At 37.3% G+C, this 20,797-nt stretch overlaps 1 protein-coding gene across 3 annotated transcripts in view; it reads left to right on the plus strand.

The window, feature by feature from the left end:
• Nucleotides 1-20,379, plus strand: part of LOC149819711 (stomatal closure-related actin-binding protein 1-like) — a 37,906-nt gene extending 17,527 nt beyond the window's left edge. For 2 of the 3 annotated variants that reach the window (XM_089981705.1, XM_089981707.1), the window contains 4 exons: nucleotides 8,458-8,516; nucleotides 8,943-9,077; nucleotides 19,498-19,647; nucleotides 19,958-20,379. In XM_089981705.1, the coding sequence (XP_089837831.1) occupies nucleotides 8,458-8,516; nucleotides 8,943-9,077; nucleotides 19,498-19,647; nucleotides 19,958-20,002 (389 nt within the window). In that variant the 3' untranslated portion in view covers nucleotides 20,003-20,379. Of the gene's footprint in view, nucleotides 1-8,457; nucleotides 8,517-8,942; nucleotides 9,078-19,497; nucleotides 19,648-19,716 lie in introns of all 3 variants that reach the window. The other variant, XM_089981706.1, reaches the window with a different exon arrangement.
• The last annotated feature ends 418 nt before the right edge of the window (nucleotides 20,380-20,797 follow it).

A 20,797-nucleotide genomic window follows, 5' to 3' on the forward strand; every position in this document is an offset into this window, starting at 1 on the left:
CAATACTCCAGACGAGATAATGGGGAGCATCTATGTGCTTTTGAAAAGTATAGTCAACCACCAAATATAGAAAAATCCTGTGTTAGAAGATCTGAACGAATGCCTAGACCTCTAAATAGGTTTGTCTCTTATGAATTTTTCTCTTCAAACTATAGGGTATACCTTCTAGCGATCCACTCGTATAATGAACCATCTAACTATAGAAAAACTAAAGATATAAAAAAATGGCGTAGTTGTTGTATAAAAAAATAGATAGAAGCTATGAAAATAGAATTAGATGCTCTGCATAAGGCACATACTTGGGAAGTCCAACATCTTCGTAAGGAAAAAATAACAATATAATTTAAGGTCAAAACAAAGAGTGGTGGATCTCTAGAAAGATATAAGGCAAGATTAATTACAAAAGGGTATTGTCAGGAATATGGTGTAGATTATGTGAAAACCTTTGCCCCAACAGCCTGCATGACCACCGTTAGGACTATAGTTGGAGTAGCATCTATTAGGAAATGACCTATATATCAGTTATATGTTAAGAATGCTTTCTTAAATAAAAATTTAAATGAAAAAGTTTACATGGATTCTCTCCCTGGTTTGACTATTGAAAATGGTATGATTCTTCATCTTCAAAAGGCTTTATATGGGTTTAAACAAGCCCTTAAAACTTGGTGTGATCAGTTTAGTGAAACTATGATAAATTTTGGATTTAAATCGTGTTATACTGACACTACTCTTTTTGTAAGATCTACAGGCACTTCGTTTTAGAAAATGGTATTCTACCATTCAATCACAAGAAGAGGCATAGAAAGGAGAGAGAGAGATGCTGGTGGCTGCAGAAAAACCCAATTAGGGTACGTGGTATTGGCTTCTCATTAAGTATATGTTGGTACAATTATTAGGGTACAAAAATACCCATTACACAAGTTAAAATTACAATGTGCCATTAATGAACATGTGCTTAAATAAAAAGGAGAGAGAGACGGTGGTTGTAGAAAAACCCAATTAGGGTCTGCGGTATTGGCTTCTCATTAAGTATATGCTGGTACAATTATTAAGGTACGAAAATACCCGTTACAGAACAAGTTAAAATTACAATGTGCCATTAATGAACATGTGCTTAAATAAAACTCGAGTTGGGTCTGAATTCGAGATCCAAACCCAATCGTGAATGACGACTTCTTTTCATCCTCCCTCAAGTTGTACATGGTTTTGAACAATGAACAACTTGCTTTTTAACGTCCAAAATATGTCCTTGATAAGCCCTTTTGTAAACAAGTCAACAACTTGATCAACAGTTCAAACGAATTCTGGTTCAATTTCCTTCTCTTCGACCTTCTGTCTTACAAAATGTTGATCAATTTCAATATGCTTGGCACGACTCTGGTAGATAGGATTAAATGACATGTTGATGACACTTTGATTGTCACATAAGAGAATACATTTAGATATCGATTCTCCTACTTCTGTCAACAGGTGTCTAATCCATGTTACTTCGGCTGTAGCAGCTGCCATTGATCTATATTCAGCTTCTGTGCTCGACCTGACAATGGCCTTTTGTTTCCTACTGCTCCAAGAGAAAAGATTTAGGCCAATGAAAACACAGTATCTTGAGACTGACCTGCGCTCATCTGGATTTCTTGCCCAGTCTGCATCTGTGTAAGCAATAAGTTCATGCATGTGATGTCCATTCATACTCTGTCTGTACAGAAGACCATCCCCAATAGTTTTCTTCAAATATCGAAAAATGCGTTTAACAACTTTCATATGCCCAATATGCGGTTCATGCATGAACTGAGATACCTGATTGATTGAATAGACGATATCAGAGCGAGTGAAGGTGAGATATTGAAGCATCCTTACTATCCTGCGATATCCTGTAGGGTCTTCATACAAATCTCCATCTTGAAGATTTGTATGAAGACCCTACAAGATATCAACCTCCACACCAACCCACGTCCACAACAGATCAGATCTGCAGAGCAATCCACGTTGATCGCCAACACCACAACAACATTAACGACAACTCACGTCCACCACAAATCAGATATGATTTGCAACATTAACAGATCTGCAATGAAGACAGATCTGATCCACGCCATGTGACAGACTCTAAATCACCAACTGCAACGACATAGTGCACATCAACGCCAAGATATCAACCTGCTGCCTCCAACTTGCCAAATCACGACAATCCATCTTCAACAGATTTTAGGGGTTTTATCACCACGACGAGCAACAACAAGATCTGACTTCAGATCCAAGTTTCGTCACCAGATCATATCCTTTTCATGGTGACAAACCAAACTAAGGATCTGAGGCCAGACCGACGGCGAGCTCCTGTGTTTGAGGCCCGAACAGTGAGGCTAGATCTAATATAGGTCTCCTTTGTCCACGTCCACCAGAACCAGTCGATATGCTAGCTTTGAGATGTCAACCAGATCGATTTTAGGATGAAGACGAAGACGCACGAGACTCAGGCATACAGAATCGAGAAGAGCTTTGATACCATGTTGCATGAGGCGTGAAGAGCAATATGATGCCCGAAAAAATCAATTAACATTAGGTCTAATCTTCTTTAAATAGAGATTAGCCAAAAGAAATCTAATTACAATAAAGACCCAGAAATAATAGGAATTAACAAACTACCCCTTACTACTTTTTAAAATAACGTAGTCACACGCCTAATATTCCTCAACATTCACTAGAGTTTTTTGTAATGATAATGTCATCTACATATATCAATAACAGAGTAACTGTATCTTTGTATCTGAATATGAAAAGAGAATGATCATGAAGAGACCGACGAAATCCATATTTGTCTACTTCAAGAGAAAAACTGTCAAACCAAGATCGAGATGCATGTTTCAAACCATATACTCTTTAACCTGCACACATATTCTTTGGAGTTCCCTTCTGCGTACCCAGTGGACTGCTCCATGTACACATCCTCCTTCAGAGTTTCATGTAAAAATGCATTTTTTACATCGAGTTGATTGATAGTTCACTGATGCTCAATAGCCAATGATAGTATGATTCAGATAATGCCCATTTTCACAACCAGACTGAAAGTCTCATCATAGTCTTATTCTTGCTCCTATGTGAAGCCCTTTGCAACCAGTCTAGCCTTATATCGCTATATAGTACCATCCGACTTATACTTTATTTTATACACCCACTTTGACCCAACCACATTTCGATCGTGTGACCTGGGAACAATATTCCAAGTGCCACATTCATGAAGAGCCCCCATTTCCTCATTCATAGCTTCAATCCATCTCATAGAATTTACTGCTTGATAAAATGTTGGGGGTAAATCTTCCTTACCTAAAGAGGTTAAGAAGAGTTGGAAATTCATCGTGAAATTCTCATAACTAACCCACTTATCAATAGGATGTCGAGAGCGAGTAGGTCTTCTGGGACCAGAGGATGGAACAAACACATAAGAAGAATGCATCTCCTGATCAGAGTTGGTGAGGGTCTCGTTCTCACGTCGAGAATAAACAATGCCTTTATACCTTTCGGGAGCCAAGAGTGGTTCTGAAATCATACTTTCCTAAATCTTTTGTGTATCATCATATATGTTTCCCTCATCTCTTTGATTACAATGAAAAGGACAAACATCATCAACACTAGAAAAGAGATCAGAATTCAACCAGGGGTGATAAACTTCAATTTCAGGAGTGTTAGCATGTTGGTCAAAATTTAATTCATCAAATACAACATTTCTGGATATTTTGATTCGCTTACTCACGAGATCATAACATATGTACCCTTTATAATCATCAGTGTACCCCATAAATCTGCCGCATTGAACTGTCAACATGAACATAGCATACACACCCGAATACACGTAAATCATGATAATTTGGATGAACACCATGTAAAGAAAAATAAGGTGATTTGTTTTTCAAGATATTCATGGGCAATCGGTTTATAATATGAACCGTTGAATGTAAAGCTTCTGCCCAAAAGGTAATTGGAAGGTTACTATCATGTATCATGCTTATTGCACTCTCGACAATATGACGATGCTTCCGGTCAGCAATCCCATTCTATTGAGGTGTATGAGGGCAAGACACCCACCTACTTATTCCATTTGTCTAGAGAAAATTATTAAAGTCATTTGAAGAGAATTCACCCCCTCCATCACATTGAAAACAAAGGATATTATCAGAGAATTGATTCTGAACAAAAGAATGAAAATTCTGAAATAACTTTAAGGTTTCAGATTTACATTTCATAAAGAAGATCCATGTACACCGAGAGTAGCTATCAACAAAAATGGGATAATATCTGATTCCAGACATGGAAGGAACTGGAGCTAGACCCCAAACATCAGAAGAGATAATTTCAAACGGTCTTGAAGCTCTTTTATTAATAGAATGAAAAGGAAGAACATGACTCTTACACTGAAGACAACTAGAACATTTTTTATCATTGTCACTTGAACTTAGACTTGACTTGGGAATGGGACGACTTGAAACAAGCTTTTCAATAAAACTACTACTACAATGACCTAGGCGACCATGCCTAACATTTGGCTCAATACATTGAGAAAGACTAAAAATACTCTCGGGAGAAACTGAAAAAGATGATGATGTGAGCTTCAAGGTGGAATCAACAGACTGAACACAAGTGGAAGGATTCTCTTGGAACACGTACATATTCCCTTGTCGTTTTCCTTCAGCGAACGTTTCCTTCGTGTGAAGGTCCTTGACACGAACAAGAAAAATGAGTAAATTCAACGGAAGCATTAATGTCATCCACAAGCTTAGAGACTGAAACAATATTTTTCTGAATATTAGGAGCATGAATGACATTTGAAAGAACAAGCGAAGAAATGGACATAGGGATGACAAAGTTTCAAATGTGAGAAATATAGTGATGAGACCCATCTTCAATGACTATACTATTTCTATCAACATAAGGAACAAGATGTAGGAGCTTACCAGCATCACCAGTAACATGAGTAGCTGCTCCGGAATCAACATACCAAGTGCCTTGATTATTCTGTTTCAGATTCAATTCAGCTAAGACAGATAATAACAACTCTTTGACTTCTCCACTATCATTCAATTTATATGGTTCCTTTCTTGTCTCTGATTGCTTTCCTCTATTTTGAGGATTAAACCAACAATTAGCTTTGATGTGCTCCTTTTTTTTTTATATAGAAAGCATGTGGGTATTGTCCTTTGACTCTGCAAATTAGGAGGAATATTGGGTGTAGGTAATATTCCATGAGCTCCTTGTCTGTTCCTCTCTTGACCTCCCCTTTCCCGAGTTTCATGTCTGCAACGTCCTCGTCCATAAGTAACTCTTGTGGCAAGAACGTCTTGTGCTCCAATGTGAGTGTGAGTATCTTGATAGAATCCCTTCAAAATCATCTCATACTGTAAGAGTTTAGCACGAAGATATTCAAATGTAGGTAAGTTTGGCAAACACAATAAGGAAGTAACCATCATATGATAATCGGGTCCCAGCCCGCTTAAAGTTTGCTGCACCATATCTTTGTCATTGACCGCACAACTCACGATGGCTAACTGATCTGTAATAGTCTTCATTTTGTTTAAGTACTCCATGATAGTCATGGAATCCTTCCTTAGCATTTGAAACTCTTTCTTTAAAAACAGAACTCTAACCTGAGAAACTTGAGAATACGTCTGAACAAGTCGGTGCCATAACTGCATGGCTGAGCAGTAATCTGGGATTGCCACAAGCACCTCCTGTGATAGAGTGGAAGTGATGTAGGCAACCAAAGACTGATCACGCTTCATCCAGGATATGTACTCTGGATTTCTAACAAAGGTAATAGAAGTGTCACCCTCCCCATTCTTTCTTTCTTGTGATATGAACTCTGGAGGAACAAGAACATAGTCATCCAGATGTCCAGAAAGATCCTGACTTCTTGTGAGGGTGGTGATTTGTCTCTTCTAGGTTAGGAAATTAGAATTGTTCAGTTTCTCATATACAAGTTGACTAAGGAAGTTGAAAGAAAGACCAGATTGAGAAGAAGAAAATGAATTCATAGTCGATTGAAGGTGAAAACAAGATAGAATTAGAAACAAGAGAGAAGCAAAGCAAGAAGGAGTAAAGGACCAGAAGGTTCACTTTAGATCCAACAAATAAAATTCAGAAATAATATTTTAATTTCAGAGAACTCGACTGCCTTTTTTTTTAAATATCTGCAGACCCGAGACATAAACCTAGACTATGCAGAAAACTGCTCTGAATGAAGATCAGACAATAAGAAATATGTTATTTGAATGTAACGTGTTTTTCTTTTCGAAAAATGCAAAGAAGAAGAGAAGAAAAGGAATTCAAGACGAAAGAGAATAATGCAGAGATAATATTAGCTAATAAAAAACAGATCTGAATCTGATCTAACGTTAATCTAAAGAAAATAGCGAAGGAAAAAGATGGACGTGATATCAACTTATGAAATCACGCAAAAGATCAAATTTGATCTTGCGTGATTATAAAAAAAAAGTGTTGGGTGAGATCACGTCCAACGGTATTAAAAGAAGAACAAGAAAGATAAAGGGAGAGAGGAAAAATCCAAGATTCAGATTTTAGAAATAAGAAAACACGTTTGCTTAAATGGATTCAAAAGGAATAAAGAAAATAGAAGAATAGGTAAGATCTGATTGAGAGATACCTTAGAAGAAAACACCGGTGAGGCTCATAAGAAGGATATGATCTTCAAAATTGGATCTTCAACTTTGATACCATGTTAGAAAATGGTATTCTACCATTCAATCACAAGAAGAGGCATAGAAAGGAGAGAGAGATGCTGGTGGCTGCAGAAAAACCCAATTAGGGTCTGCGGTATTAGCTTCTCATTAAGTATATGCTGGTATAATTATTAGGGTATGAAAATACTCATTACACAACAAGTTAAAATTACAATGTGCGATTAATGAACGTGTGCTTAAATAAAACTCAAGTTGGGTCTGGATTCGAGATCCAAACCCAGTCGTGAATGACGACTTCTTTTCACTTCGCTTATCATTTTGCTCTTGTATGTTGATGATATAATCATCGTTAAGAATAATCAAAAGAAAATTGAAGAAATTAAAATTATACTTAAGAAATCTTTTGATGACCTTGGTCTTTTGAGATATTTTCTAAGTATTGAAGTAGTACATTCGCTAAGAGGATACATTTTGTCTCAAATAAAGTTTGCAGCTAATATAGTTACGCGTTCATGAATTACATGTGACACTCTCTTGAAGTAATAAATGCTAAAATGAGAGCTAAAGACGAAGTTTTACTAGATGATCCAACTCTTTATATGCAACTTCTCATATCACTAATGTACTTATCTATTACCAAACCATATATTACGCATATAGTACATATTGCAAGTCAATTCTAACATGTGCCTACATCAGTTCACATGAGTGCCGTGTTAAGAATAGTTTAATACATCAAGAAGACTATATCTAAAGGCTTATTCTTATCCTCTTCGTCATCTTTAAATCTCATTGCTTATACTGATTCTGATTAGGTAGGAGATCTCAATAACCGACACTCAATAGGTGATTCTCTCATTTCTTGGAGATGTATAAAGCAACTGAAAGTGTCATTGTCTTTCACGGAAGCTGAATATAGGGCAATGACTACAACATCCGAGGTCGTGTAGATGGGATCCTTACTTTTATATATGGGTGTTGATGTTTCAGAACCTTCAAAGTTATGCTACGATAACAAAAGTGCCATATATATAGCCAACAACCACACATTTCATGAAAGAACAAAGCTTATCGAGATCGATTGCCACTATGTTCGAGAAGAAAACTTAAATGGGATAATTACTTTACCATATGTTCAGTCCGAATTTCAGATTGCTGAACTCTTCACCAATGCTCTTTCTTTACTACAATTTTTGTTTCTTCTTAACAAACTTTCAGTGATCTCAGTGTAAGTTTGAGGGAGGAGTGTTAAAATACATTGTATATATACATATATATACACCTGATATATGTATATATATATATATATATATATATCAGGGGTATTTTGGTCATTTTATATGTTGTAATAAATACAGTTAGACTATATTGTCCTTTAGTTTTCTTTTATTTCTTTTTATGTAATCTGTTTTGGACTGTTGGGAAGCAATCCAACTAGTCGTTGGACTGCTCCCAAGTGTCATATTTCTGACTGTTGGACTGCCTCCCTTCTCCTTTTTGGCTGCATATTCAGCTCTATAAATAGAGCACCTTGTAAATTGCTTAAGAATGCTTTTGAAGCATATTTGTTGAGAATATAAAGTAACATTTATTTTTTACATTGTGTTGTGAAGTTTGCGTTTTTATTTCTTTTATGAGATTGTATTATGTCCATTAGAGACCATATTGTGATTGTGCACTTGTGTAGCCCTTTGTTGGCATTGTGATTGTGCACTTCTTGTTCCATTTCAGAAATAATCATTAAATGTTAGGTCTTTTGTTGTAACAGCTGCTGGATTGGGAAACTATGTGGAGGCACTTGTAAGAAAAGCTGAAGCAGAATTCAATGTATGACAAGACATCTTTTATTTTGTCCTTGGTCTTTTTAAATAAGTCATAGATCCTTTCTGCCTTTAGAATATGCATTTCAAACATGGCATTGTATAGAATAGCTTTAAATGGAAAGGATTTGTTACTCATAATTCGATGGTTTCTGTGAAGCCCTTTTGGAGTAATTTTAACTGTTACAACCTGGTGTTAGTAGTGGCTTAACCAATTGAGAAACTGTAGGTGGCACACAGCCATACATGGAGGGGCAGAAAAGAGCCACATATAGCAATTATATTTCAAATCTGAGCTCTTAAAATAATGAGTTTCACATATTTGCTTTATTCTCTGCATGTACATGCTCACATTGTACTAATTGTATGTATTGCACACAGGTTTATGTAGATCATCCTCTTCTTAATTGTATTTTAATGTGTCTCATTGCAGGTTGTTATCATCCAGATGAATAGGCATGAACAGTCTTCACATTCAATTCATGTCTTTCATATAGGAAAGATGAGAATAAAACTTTATAAAGGAAGAACTACAAAGGCAAAGGGGTCTTATTCTGCTTCAATGCAGGTATTTTTTCAAAACTCAAGATGCATGGTTTCATTCTTTTTGAGGATCCCAATTTGGCAAAGGTGGAGAAACATTCTTGACTAGCCTTTCTGGCTTTGCCTGCCGTACTTACGGTTGCTGTCCTGGCAGCGTAAAACTCCGTGGGCTTACCCATTACCCGAGGTAGTTTCCATGCTTCGGCTTGCACAAGGGGTGACACCCATGAGATTTGAACATAGACCACCTGCCTAGCAGCCTTGGTCTCATCCGACTACGCCAAACCCTTTTGGGGCGACTGATCCTGCTCTTGCTACAACATTTGCACATTTAGATGTTACTACCGTACTATCAAGAGGATTAGCTGCCAAAAGTGTATATTCAGCAGTAGACCCTTTAGATTCAATGCGAACTATGCTCCAACCTTAGATCATTGGTGAAGAACATTACGAAACTGCACACAGAGTTAGGCAAACTAGTAGCTCATGGGAGAGGTTGAAAAATCTGAAATGAAACTAAACTGGAAAGGAATTCTGTAATTCCTATGTTATTGATATAGTATAGAATCCTTCTTGGGGTAAACTTGATTGTTGCTCTTACATGAAAGTGGGCGCCTTCTGAATGATGCATGAATTTCCCAGACACTCCATGCATCTTTGTCTTATATGTGCACAGGTGCGTGCTCATAATGTTAGAATCTATGTCACATGGGTGCGGGTGCGGGTGCGGGTGCGACACGGGTGCGGCGCAATTTTAAAATTTTTGGACACGGGGACTCGGCTATATATATATATTATTTTATTTTATTTTTTTTAAAAAGATAATATTTTATTTTATTTAAAAAGTGCACAGTCACAGCACTGTGCACAGTCACAGCACTGTGCACAGTCACAGCACTGTGCACAGGCACAGCACTGTGCGCACTGTGCATGTGCACAGCACTGTGCATGTGCACAGCAATGTGCATGTGCACAGCACTGTGCATGTGCACAACACTGTGCACTGTGCACAGGCACAGTAAACAGGCACTGTGCACTGTCTCTTTTTATATAAAAAAATCGTTTTTTTAGTTTTTTCAATAGACATTTTTGGACTCGGTCAAAGTTGACTGAGTCCAAAATGTGGACGGACTCGGCCTTGACTCGTTGACCGAGTCCGACTCGGCGTTGACCGAGTCCAAGCCGAGTCCGAAGCCGCACCCGTGTCCGCACCCGTGTCGGGGCGTGTCGACTCGGGTGCGGCACCTCCCTAGCCGAGTCCGTGTGACAGGTTAGAATAGTCATTGTATAAAGGCATTTAAATCTTTTGTACATTAAAGGTTTATGTTGTGTTTGTTTATCATGTAGAGGGTATTTTTATAATAGCTCACACAATTCTAATGAATATAAATTTGACCTAGAGAGAACACGACCCTTGAGTTGCCTCCCATCTGTTTTCTTTCTTCTTCCTCATGCAAGATGCAGTGCATGCAATCCAAGACAGATTCTTGTTTCCCTTGAACCAAAGGCCACTGATTCCTTTTCATTTTCTTTGCTTCTATATCAGTCTTTTTCTTGTCTTCTCAAATCTGTTCTTATTTTCTTCATTTCTTGCATCTTTCTTCTATACCTTGCTTTTCTTCTTCTGCTTTAAATTCAAGCCATCATTCAAATTGTGTTCCCCTCATATTCAGATCTGGGTCGCTGTAACACCAGAACGTCATCCCTATCATTGTCTTCCAAAAAAAAGGAAAAGAAAAGAAGACCTATCTGATTCTTCAATCAGTTTTCTGTCTTTTCTATTCAGTTGAATCCCTTATTGCTTGATTCTTGTTTCCTTTTTATATATCTACATTTCTTCTTGCTCTCATTCCTGTCCTTGTTAAAAAAAAATTATTATTCTGCTGCGTCTCTCATGCATTCTCTAATATCATAAGTTTTTCGTTTCTAAGTCAGTTGGTCACTGACAAAGTGAGTCCAATTTTATTACCTATAAGAAACAAATCATCCTTTTCATCAGCAACCACGATTTGATGGGGCACCTTGATGGGTTTGAGTCTTTGAGACCGTGCCTTCGGAATGCATGTTTGTGGTTGAAGAAGAAAGTAAGGATGAGACATCTACCAAGACCAAGACCCTAAAGAATCCTGATTATGTCACCTGGTGCAAAAATGATCAGGTTGTGGTTACTTTTATCACAACTACTCTCTCCCAAGAAGTATCATATCTCAACTAAAGTGTCGGCATGAGATCTTTGGGAAATATTGCATAATTGCTTTGAGAAGATTTCCACTCCAAAGGTTTACCACTTAAAGTTTGTGTTTGGTGCCCTGTAGAGAGGAACTTCTAGTCCTCTGGAATTCTTGAACAAAATTAAGTATGTTTTTGATCATCTGGTTGCCATTGGGAGTTCAATATCTGATGAAGACATCTGCACTCAGACTCTTAAAGGCTTGGGTTTGGAGTATAACATGTTTGTTGCGGTATTTATGAGCCAGTCGTGAAGACCCAAGTTTGATAAACTTAGATCTATGCTGCTGCAATTTGAATCTTTGTTCAATTTGTCATCTAATAAGGAAGATCAGTAGGTACAACATGATCTGTGTCACATGGGTGCGGGTGCGGTACTTTAAAAAAACATGGGTGTGGGGGTGCGGCAAAAAATAAAATAAAATCAGACCCGGGTTGGATTTGGATCCAACCCAGATCCAAACCCGATAAAACATATGTTAAAATGTATTCCTATTGTGTATATATATAGATGCATATACATATATACTATATATATATGTGTTTACGTATCTCTATGTATATATATATAGATATAGATATCATTTACTTAGTTTATAAAACCCGATAAGGGTAATTTAGACTTTTCACATTTTACGCATATTCCAATAGGAATATGTTTGTATTTTTATTTTCCTTTTTCTTCTTTATTCTTTTCTTTTATTCTTTTTTCTTTTTTAATCATTGTACTATCCTTGGGGGGCCCAATGTAATCGTTGGGCCCCTCCAACGACTACATTGGATCCCCTCCAAGGTCACCCTTTAGTGCTTATAAATAAGGGGACTTCCCTTTGTATTTCCCACAAGCTTGAGAGCTCAAGCTCCTTTACTTTTTCAATATAAAGATATATTTTTTATGCCTTTGTGCATGTGTGTGCTATTTTATGCCTTTGTGCATAATTATTCAAGTGTTCTTTGGGTGCCTTTGTGCACATCTCTTGTGAAGAATTAGTGTTTGTATGCATATTGTCTTTTTGAAGATATTTTTACATGGTATCAAAGCTTGGTTATTGTAGAAGTGAATAGTGTCACTTCATTTCATTGAGCGTCTCAAAATTCATGCACTCATCTCTCTCTTGGATCCTGATTTTTGAAATCCCTGGAACACCAAGCTTTTTTGTCCGAGCTATTCTGGACACAGGCGCTACAACATGTTGTATAGATGAAAAGTCTATACCAACGACGGCCCTAGAAGATAATACCTTCACGGTACAGTTTACGGGCGTCAACTCTAAGCAAAGCGCCAACAAAAAACTGAAGTATGGAAGGATGATTATTGGTGAAAATAACTTCAAGATTCCATACATTTATGCATTCCCGATGCAGTTAGGAGGTGAAATACAAATGATCATCGGATGCAACTTTATCAGAGCCATGCAAGGTTCTTTAAGGATAGAAGGCGACACTATTACCTTCTACAAAGGAGTAACCACCATACAAACGCAACAAACTGCTCAGATATCAGCGTTTGTGCAAGAAGTGGATGATCTAGAATACATCCAGTTACAGGAAGCAGTCCTGTATGCCGCAGGTCCTACTCTGGAGAACTTTCAGAAAAAGTTCTCCCCCTTGATCAAAAAATTAACAGATGCGGGATTTATCGGTGAAGATCCGCTTCGGCATTGGAGTAAGAACAAAGTAACCTGCCAAATAGTCCTCAAAAATCCAGATTTCATCATTGAGGACAGACCTCTGAAACAAATAACATCGCAAATGAAAGAAACATTTGCGAAACATGTTGTTGCTCTTTTACAACTCAAGGTGATTCGTCCATCTCAGAGCAAGCACAGGACCACTGCAATCATAGTTCATTCGGGAACAACTCAGGACCCGAAAACAGGAGCAGTAAAGAAGGGAAAAGAGCGAATGGTCTTTAATTTCAAGCGTCTAAATGATAATACTGAAAAAGACCAATACTCGCTACCAGGTATTAATTCCATTATTAAAAAGGTAGCAGAGAGTAATATTTACTCCAAGTTTGATTTGAAGAGTGGATTCCATCAAGTAATGATGGATCCTGATTCAATTTCCTTAACAGCCTTCTGGGTACCCCAAGGCCTGTTTGAATGGCTTGTAATGCCATTCGGTTTAAAGAACGCACCTGCCATTTTTCAAAGGAAAATGAACAACTGCTTCAAGGGCACCGAAGAATTCATTGCTGTCTATATTGACAATATACTGGTGTTCTCACAAAGTGAAGATGCACATGCAAAACATCTTCGCATCTTACTAGACAGGTGCCAACAGCATGGGCTTATTCTCAGCCCAACCAAAATGACTATCGGGCAAAAGAAGATTGAATTCCTGGGAGCAATCATCGGGGAAGGAGATATTCATCTCCAACCCAACATAATCCAGAAGATTCTTGAGAAGACGGATGCAAAACTGATCACAAAAACAAGTTTAAGATCGTGGCTTGGCATCCTCAACTATGCCCGCAACTTCATTCCCAATCTGGGAAAACTTCTGTCACCTCTGTATGGCAAAACAAGCCCTACATGTGAGAAAAGAATGAACGAGCAAGATTGGAAGCTCGTCAGGCAGATCAAGGAGCAGGTCAAAAACCTGCCACCACTATCCATTCCACCACCAGGATGTTTTATGGTGTTGGAAACAGATGGATGCATGGAAGGGTGGGGAGGAGTTTGCAAATGGAAACCCCACAAGTATGATTCAAGATCAATGGAAAAACCATGTGCATATGCAAGTGGCAAATTTGAGCCACCAAAATCCTCCATTGATGCAGAAATTTATGCAGTCATGAATAGCTTGGAGAGCCTCAAGCTATACTACTTGGAGCAGAAGGAACTGCTGATCCGCACAGACTGACCATCATTAGCTTCTTCAACAAAACAAACGTTAACAAACCATCAAGGGTTCGATGGATAGCGTTTGTGGATTTCATTACAGGCCTCAGCATCAATATAATTTTTGAGCATATTGATGGGAAAAATAATGTATTAGCAGATACATTATCAAGGATGATAACTATACTAACGAATGAACAAGATGAATTATCTGAGGAAAAGGTAAATTTAATTAACTTGTTTGTTCAATTTTCTCAGGAATGGAAAGCAAAGTCGTCATCATCCCAGAAATTTCAGAAGGAAGTGCACAACTTGTGCAGCCATGTGACAGCCTCGTTAGCAGGTACAGGGCAACTGCAAGAAAACGTCACCCTGAATACCTCCATGGTAAAACCACGGCAATGTCACTCAAAGAATTTGAGTCCCTCGGCAACAATCTACACCACCTAGAAATGGCCGTATGCAAAAGGATCGAGAAAGATCTCCAATGCCTAGTGGAGATCCAGAGGATGAAAAATCACATCTGTATTTCATCCTCCACCAAAGACAATTATTGGGCTGATATCAAAGGCACGGTTCAACGAGCCTTAGCAAAATTACAGGAGTTCATAGTTTCAATAGGCAAAACCATTGAAGAAATTCAAAATACAAAGGTTTAAAGAAGTGGACCCATCCAAGAACTCGTCATCAACTTTTAATATTTGTCATCTTGTAATAATTCGCCTAGTGGCGAATCTTTTGTCATTTTGTAATAATTCGCCTTAGTGGCGAATCTTTTGCTTTTTGCTTTCGGCGCATTATTGCGCATCATTGTACGACGTGTCAGCGCACTTGTCGGCGCTTTACTTTTTATTTCTGTTGTTTTGTAATTATTCGCACAGGCGAATATTGTACTTTTGTCGCTAGTGCAGTACACGCACTATGCTTTGTACTACAAGCGCACTACACTATGTAGTACGCCTTGTCTTTATTGCAGTACCAGTACTGCAAGGTAGTACATCTCGAGGGCTATAAAAACCCTCGAGCTCTCATAAGAGAAGGCATCAGAGTTCTCCATTCGAGCGCATCTCTCTGCCTTCAATAGTCCTATCAAGTTTGTTTGTAAGTTTTTATGTTCTACTATTTTCAATAAAGTGTTCCTGAATTTCCATTACTCTGTTCTTCCGCAAAAATTTTCATTCTCGCATTCCAGTTCCTTATTCTTTTTTTTTAGGATCTTCATCAAACTTTTGAGTAATCTCGTCGATTATGTCGTCTTCCTTGGACTGAGTTTTAGTATCGAGATCTTTTAGCTCAGCAATCTTAGCTGAACTAAAAGATCTCCAAGACTGGTTAGCAAAGCCAATCCAGTCAATCTTAGCTGGATTGGCTTTGCTAACCAGCTAAGATAGATTGGTTGGCAAAGCCAATCCAATCTGGTTAGCAAAGATCCCGGAAGAACACACAGTGCCAATAATTTCTGTTGCAAATTTGGATTGAGACAACAAGAATATGCAACCTTAATCCCCAAGAAAAATCTGAGAAAACCAAGGTCAGTCATTTCAAAACTTTGCTTAAGAATAAATTTAACTTGATCTATTAACTGCTTATCTGCTCTAGTAATGATCATATCATCAACATAAAGTAATAAAATAACAATACCTAAAACGAAATTCTTAACAAACAAGGCGATGCCAGTATAACAGGAAGTATATCCAAGCTTAAGCATAACATAACTAAAATGATCATACCAAGCTCTTGGAGCTTGCTTAAGATCATACAAAGCTTTTCTAAGGCGCAAAACTTTTCCTTTAGGAACATTATATCCAGGGGTTGATCCATGTATACTTCTTTTAAATCACCATATAAAAATGCATTTTTAGCATCCATTTGATAAATTGACCACTTCTTAGCATACTCTATGGCTATGAGAATTCTATCAGTAGTCATTCGTGCTATCGGAGCAAATGTTTCATCATAGTCAATACCATATTCTTGAGGCGACCAACCTAGCTTTATCTCTCTCTAGAGATCCATTACTTTTAGTTTTGACTTTAAATACCCACCTACATCCTATTGATTTTATTTTGGTTGGTATATCAGATAATTCCCAAGTTTAGGATTTCTCTAAGGCTCTAATTTCTTCATTCATAGCATTTTATCATTCAGGATAGTCCTTTGCTTGATTATATGTAGAAGGTTCAAAGTATGAGTAAATTTAAATTTTTGCTAAACAGGCTCTATAATGAGGTACAAAAGATTCATATGGCACAAATCTATCTTAGACTCTTCCTGGTCGCTTTGAATGTCTAATTCTTGTGTTTTCTTCTTCTTCTGTGTTGAATATTTTTTCAAAGCACTTAGTTGTTCATTATCTTTTCTTCGTTGATATTGAAGGACATTTGGATGATCTTGAGGTTCATTAGATTGAGATTCGTAGCTATTTATCTCATTATAGTCTTCATTTTGGTGAACATTGTTTTCAAGGAATATTTCTAAAAACTTGTATTCACTTTCATCTTTGGATGTGATAGTATCAAAACTATTTTTTTGTTCTAAGAATGTGACATTCTTATAAGTATATAACTTATTACTTTTAGTATCATAACACCTAAACCCTTTTTGGCTTTCTCCGAATTCTAAGAATATACATGAGATCACTTTAGGAGATAATTTATCATTCTTGTGGGTGAGTACTACACATCTACACTCAAAGGACCCTTGTCTAGTATAATCAGGGGAGACATTATAAATTTTTTCATATAATGAAGGATTTTGAATTTTTGAAAAAGGCAACTTATTTATAAGGTATACTGCATTAAGAGTTGTTTCAGCCCAAAAATGTTTGAGAACATGTTTAGATATGAGAAGAGTTTTAGTAGTTTCTATTATGTGTCGATGCTTTCTTTCAGCCAAATTATTTTGCTGTGGTATATTAGCACATGACCTTTGATGAAGTATCTCATTTTCTCTTAAATATTATTGAAAATCATTCGACATGTATTCACCCATTGAATCAGAACAAAAGATAGATATATTGGTTTTCAAAAGGTCTGTTACTAGTGAAAAATTTTAAAATTCTCAAATACTTCATATTTATGTTTGAGAAAATATATCCATGTATAGCGGGAGTAATCATCTACAAAGATAGCATAATAAGTATATCCTCCCTTGAAGGATTTGGAACAAATCTTATTTGAGGAATACTAAAGCGAGGACATTTTTCAAAATTTTCAATTCTACTAGTTCCAAGAGAGGTTCCATTGACATTGAAAACATTTCTTTTACTAGTAGAATTACTGTAATTGAAAAGTATATATTTATCATATGTCATATGAAATGATGCACCCGAGTCTAAAAGCCAAGAAGTCATACCTTGAGGAGAAGAGGAGGAGACGACGACATCGGTCACAGATTGTCCTTTAAGAAAAGGTTGCAATGCTTCCACGAGTTGAGAAAAAAACATGTTTGAGATCTACTTGCTTGAAGAGTCTTGATTAACTTGTGAAGTACTAACCTAAAGAACCTTTTTTTCATCTTTGTTCTTGAATTCCAGACAAAATGGTTTAATATGACCCGGTTCAACACAATTATGACATAAAATACCTCCTCTTCTCCTTCGATCTCCTTTACCCTCGTATACACAATTCTTCCCATAGTTATTGTTCTTGTAAAAATAATAGATATTATTGGGAAATAATCCCTTGGATAAGTGATGCAATGGATGGGAGCTAACCCCATATTTATACACAAAGAAGAGGCTCAAAAGAGCCGTTGGGACCACCCAACAACTAGAAATGTAACCATTGGGTAGAGTCTGACGACTCCTTTGGGGGATTCCCAATAAGCGCTTAAGGCTGAGAATAATTACAACAATAAAAAAATAAAATCAGAAAAACATAAAAAGGAAAAAATACATATAGATTTTGTACATATGAAAAGACTAAAATGCCCCTAGGATATGTATGTACAAAAATACGTATGTATGTATATATATACATACATTTGCATTTAACAAGCTCTTCCCACAGCTTAAGGTCATTAGGTACCCCGAGTTCTTGCATCCAGAGACTCCCATCCTCTTTAAGTCTAAAAGAGGCATGTTCTTTCTGAGCAAGTGCCTTAAGCTTCTCATACTGAGAGTCCTTTTGTTCCTCGACTATTCGTGGTCATGACAGACCCATGTACAGTTTGAGAGGGTGTGTTAGAATAGTCCTTGTATAAGGGCATTTAAGTCTTTTGTACATTAAAGGTTTATGTTGTATTTCTTTATCATGTAGAGGATATTTTTGTAGTAGCTCACATAATGCTAATGATTATAAAGAAAGGGACATGGCCTAGATAGAACACAGCCCTTGAGTTGGCTCCCATCTTCTGTATTCTTTCTTTTTCTTCAAGCAAACTGCTGCAGTGCACACAATCCAAGACAGATTTTGACAGGTAATACATAGAAATACATTTGAATATCCAAAATTGATGCAGATCAGGTGATCCTTTGGATTCAATTTTCTGTGCTTTGATCATTTGGAATTGTACTTGGATATTGTGTTTATATATGATCCATATTTAGAGGTAGTGTTTTTAGGGTTCTTTCTTTATAAGTAGAGGATTGGAGAGAGCACTTTGGAGAGATTGAATTGAATTATAGAGTAGAGTGTAGGTGTTTAATGGATTTTTCTGCTCTTCCGGTGTTTTTTCTGCAGTTCCAACCCCATAAATGTGTTGGGCATGGTCGATTTACGAAGAATCCACACCTGGATCATGTGTTCGATGAAAAAATTGATATTTAGAGCTTAAAAAATGTACCAAGATTTTGCTGTTGATTTTTCGAACCTTATAAAAACCCAGCCATGTGTCGGAATCGAACACTTCAAGAGCTGATCCCTATAAATTCAAGTACATAGAGCAGCACATCTGTATGGTCAGAATTTAAAAATAAAATGAAAAACCCATTAAGCACCTACGCTCTACTCTTGAATTATATATCTAGTTATTTATTTTTTGTCTCTCTTTTGATTTTCAATAAATTGTAATTTAAGTTTGACTAGCATACCGAAGATCATAGTTTGTAGTGTGGATTGTTTGAGATCCCGCTTTGATCCCTGCATCAAAATTTCACTATATTTGGTGCCTGTTTTGACAGTTTAGGGCATAAGTTAGACTAGCATATCATATATCATAGTTTATAGCATGGATCGTTTAAGATCTCAAATTGATCCCTGCATCAAAGGTTCACTATATTTGGTGCCTGTTTTGACAGTTTAGGACTGAGTTATGCAGATTTTTATTTTGATGAGAACTCTGTGTGTGCGCGTGAATGTGTGTGTGCCTTTCAAACAAGGAAAAACATAATATTATCTTTACCCAATTTCCACTTTTTATGGTTCATAGATATGTGGAGTTAGAGGTGGTGGCAATGCTGCAGCTCAGACTTTGTTTTGGCAAGTGAAGAAAGGGCTTTTCTTTACACTAGCATTTGAGTCAGCACGGGAAAGGAATGCAGCAATCATGCTTGCCAGGCGATTTGCCTTCGATTGTAATGTAAGTATTTCATCGTCTTTAATGGGTTAGGAAATGCAGCTCAGCGATTTCAGTAGTTACTCTTGCCAGGAAATTTGACTTTGGCACACCCTTGGCATGAGGCAGTAGTTGAAATAGATCGTGATTTGCTGGAGTTGCTCAACGTTGGCTGTCTAGCCTACTCAATTTGTATTACATTGTGTTGCTGATAAACCTAATAGCAGTTCTCTGTGAGATTGGAATTTGACCTTAGTGTCAAACCTTAGATCTTCATAAACTTTTCTGTTTTTACTTCCATTTCAGTATATTTGATACAATTACCTCATGGCAGATTACGCTTGCTGGGCCTGGGGACCGAGAACCTCAAGGGACGTGACCAGCATGTCTTCTGTAATTGTAATGTTGTAAGTACCCACAGGTCATGCACTGTAGGAGTCCTGCTCTGCTAGAGCTGCCAAGAGGTCATGGCGGTAATGTTGCAGTTGTTGTAGAGGCTTCATGAAATCCAGTTGCCTCGCTAACATCAAGGCATCCTTTTTATTTGCCTTTTTGTGATCAAAAGCAAAATTTAATATATAGCTGTGGGTTGGTTGTTTCAAACCATGTCCACTTTTGTGTATGGAAATTTGAACAATGTATTGAGGCTTTTGCTGAGTGATTGAAGTGTGCTTGATTGTAGCTATAGCCCATCATGTATTGTTTACTGTTATTCTACTTAATGGAAAATTGAGCACAGTTTTGACAAGACATAAATTAGCAATCCATTTTAGAGATGCGTGCACACACACACACACACACACAGGTTATCAATGCTTCTAACAGGGGCTGGCTGGGACAGTTTTCCTCTTTTGGTTGTATGTGGTAGAGATAATCGTGATCCAGCCTTCACAGTTTCCACAAGAAATTCATATGACCACTTACCTGTGAGATTCGGGACAAGAAAGAACTACAAGGAAAATAAGAGTACACAAAAAGGCTAACAGAAATCCTGATGTTTACACGATTTTAAGACTTGTGAAAATGTAGAAAAGAAGTCTCCACTATCTTGTAAGATGATATAAAAACATAGTAGGTAACTCGCAGTGATTTTAGAGTGCTGGGAGATATGGTGGACCTAGGTGGTCCCACAGAACCACGTTAACTTGTGGTGTCTTTCTTTTGTTTTCTGTGG

The sequence above is a fragment of the Nuphar pumila genome, chromosome 12 (assembly GCF_984573655.1).
Source record: "Nuphar pumila chromosome 12, dmNupPumi1.hap1.1, whole genome shotgun sequence".
NCBI classification, from domain to species: Eukaryota; Viridiplantae; Streptophyta; class Magnoliopsida; order Nymphaeales; family Nymphaeaceae; genus Nuphar; species Nuphar pumila.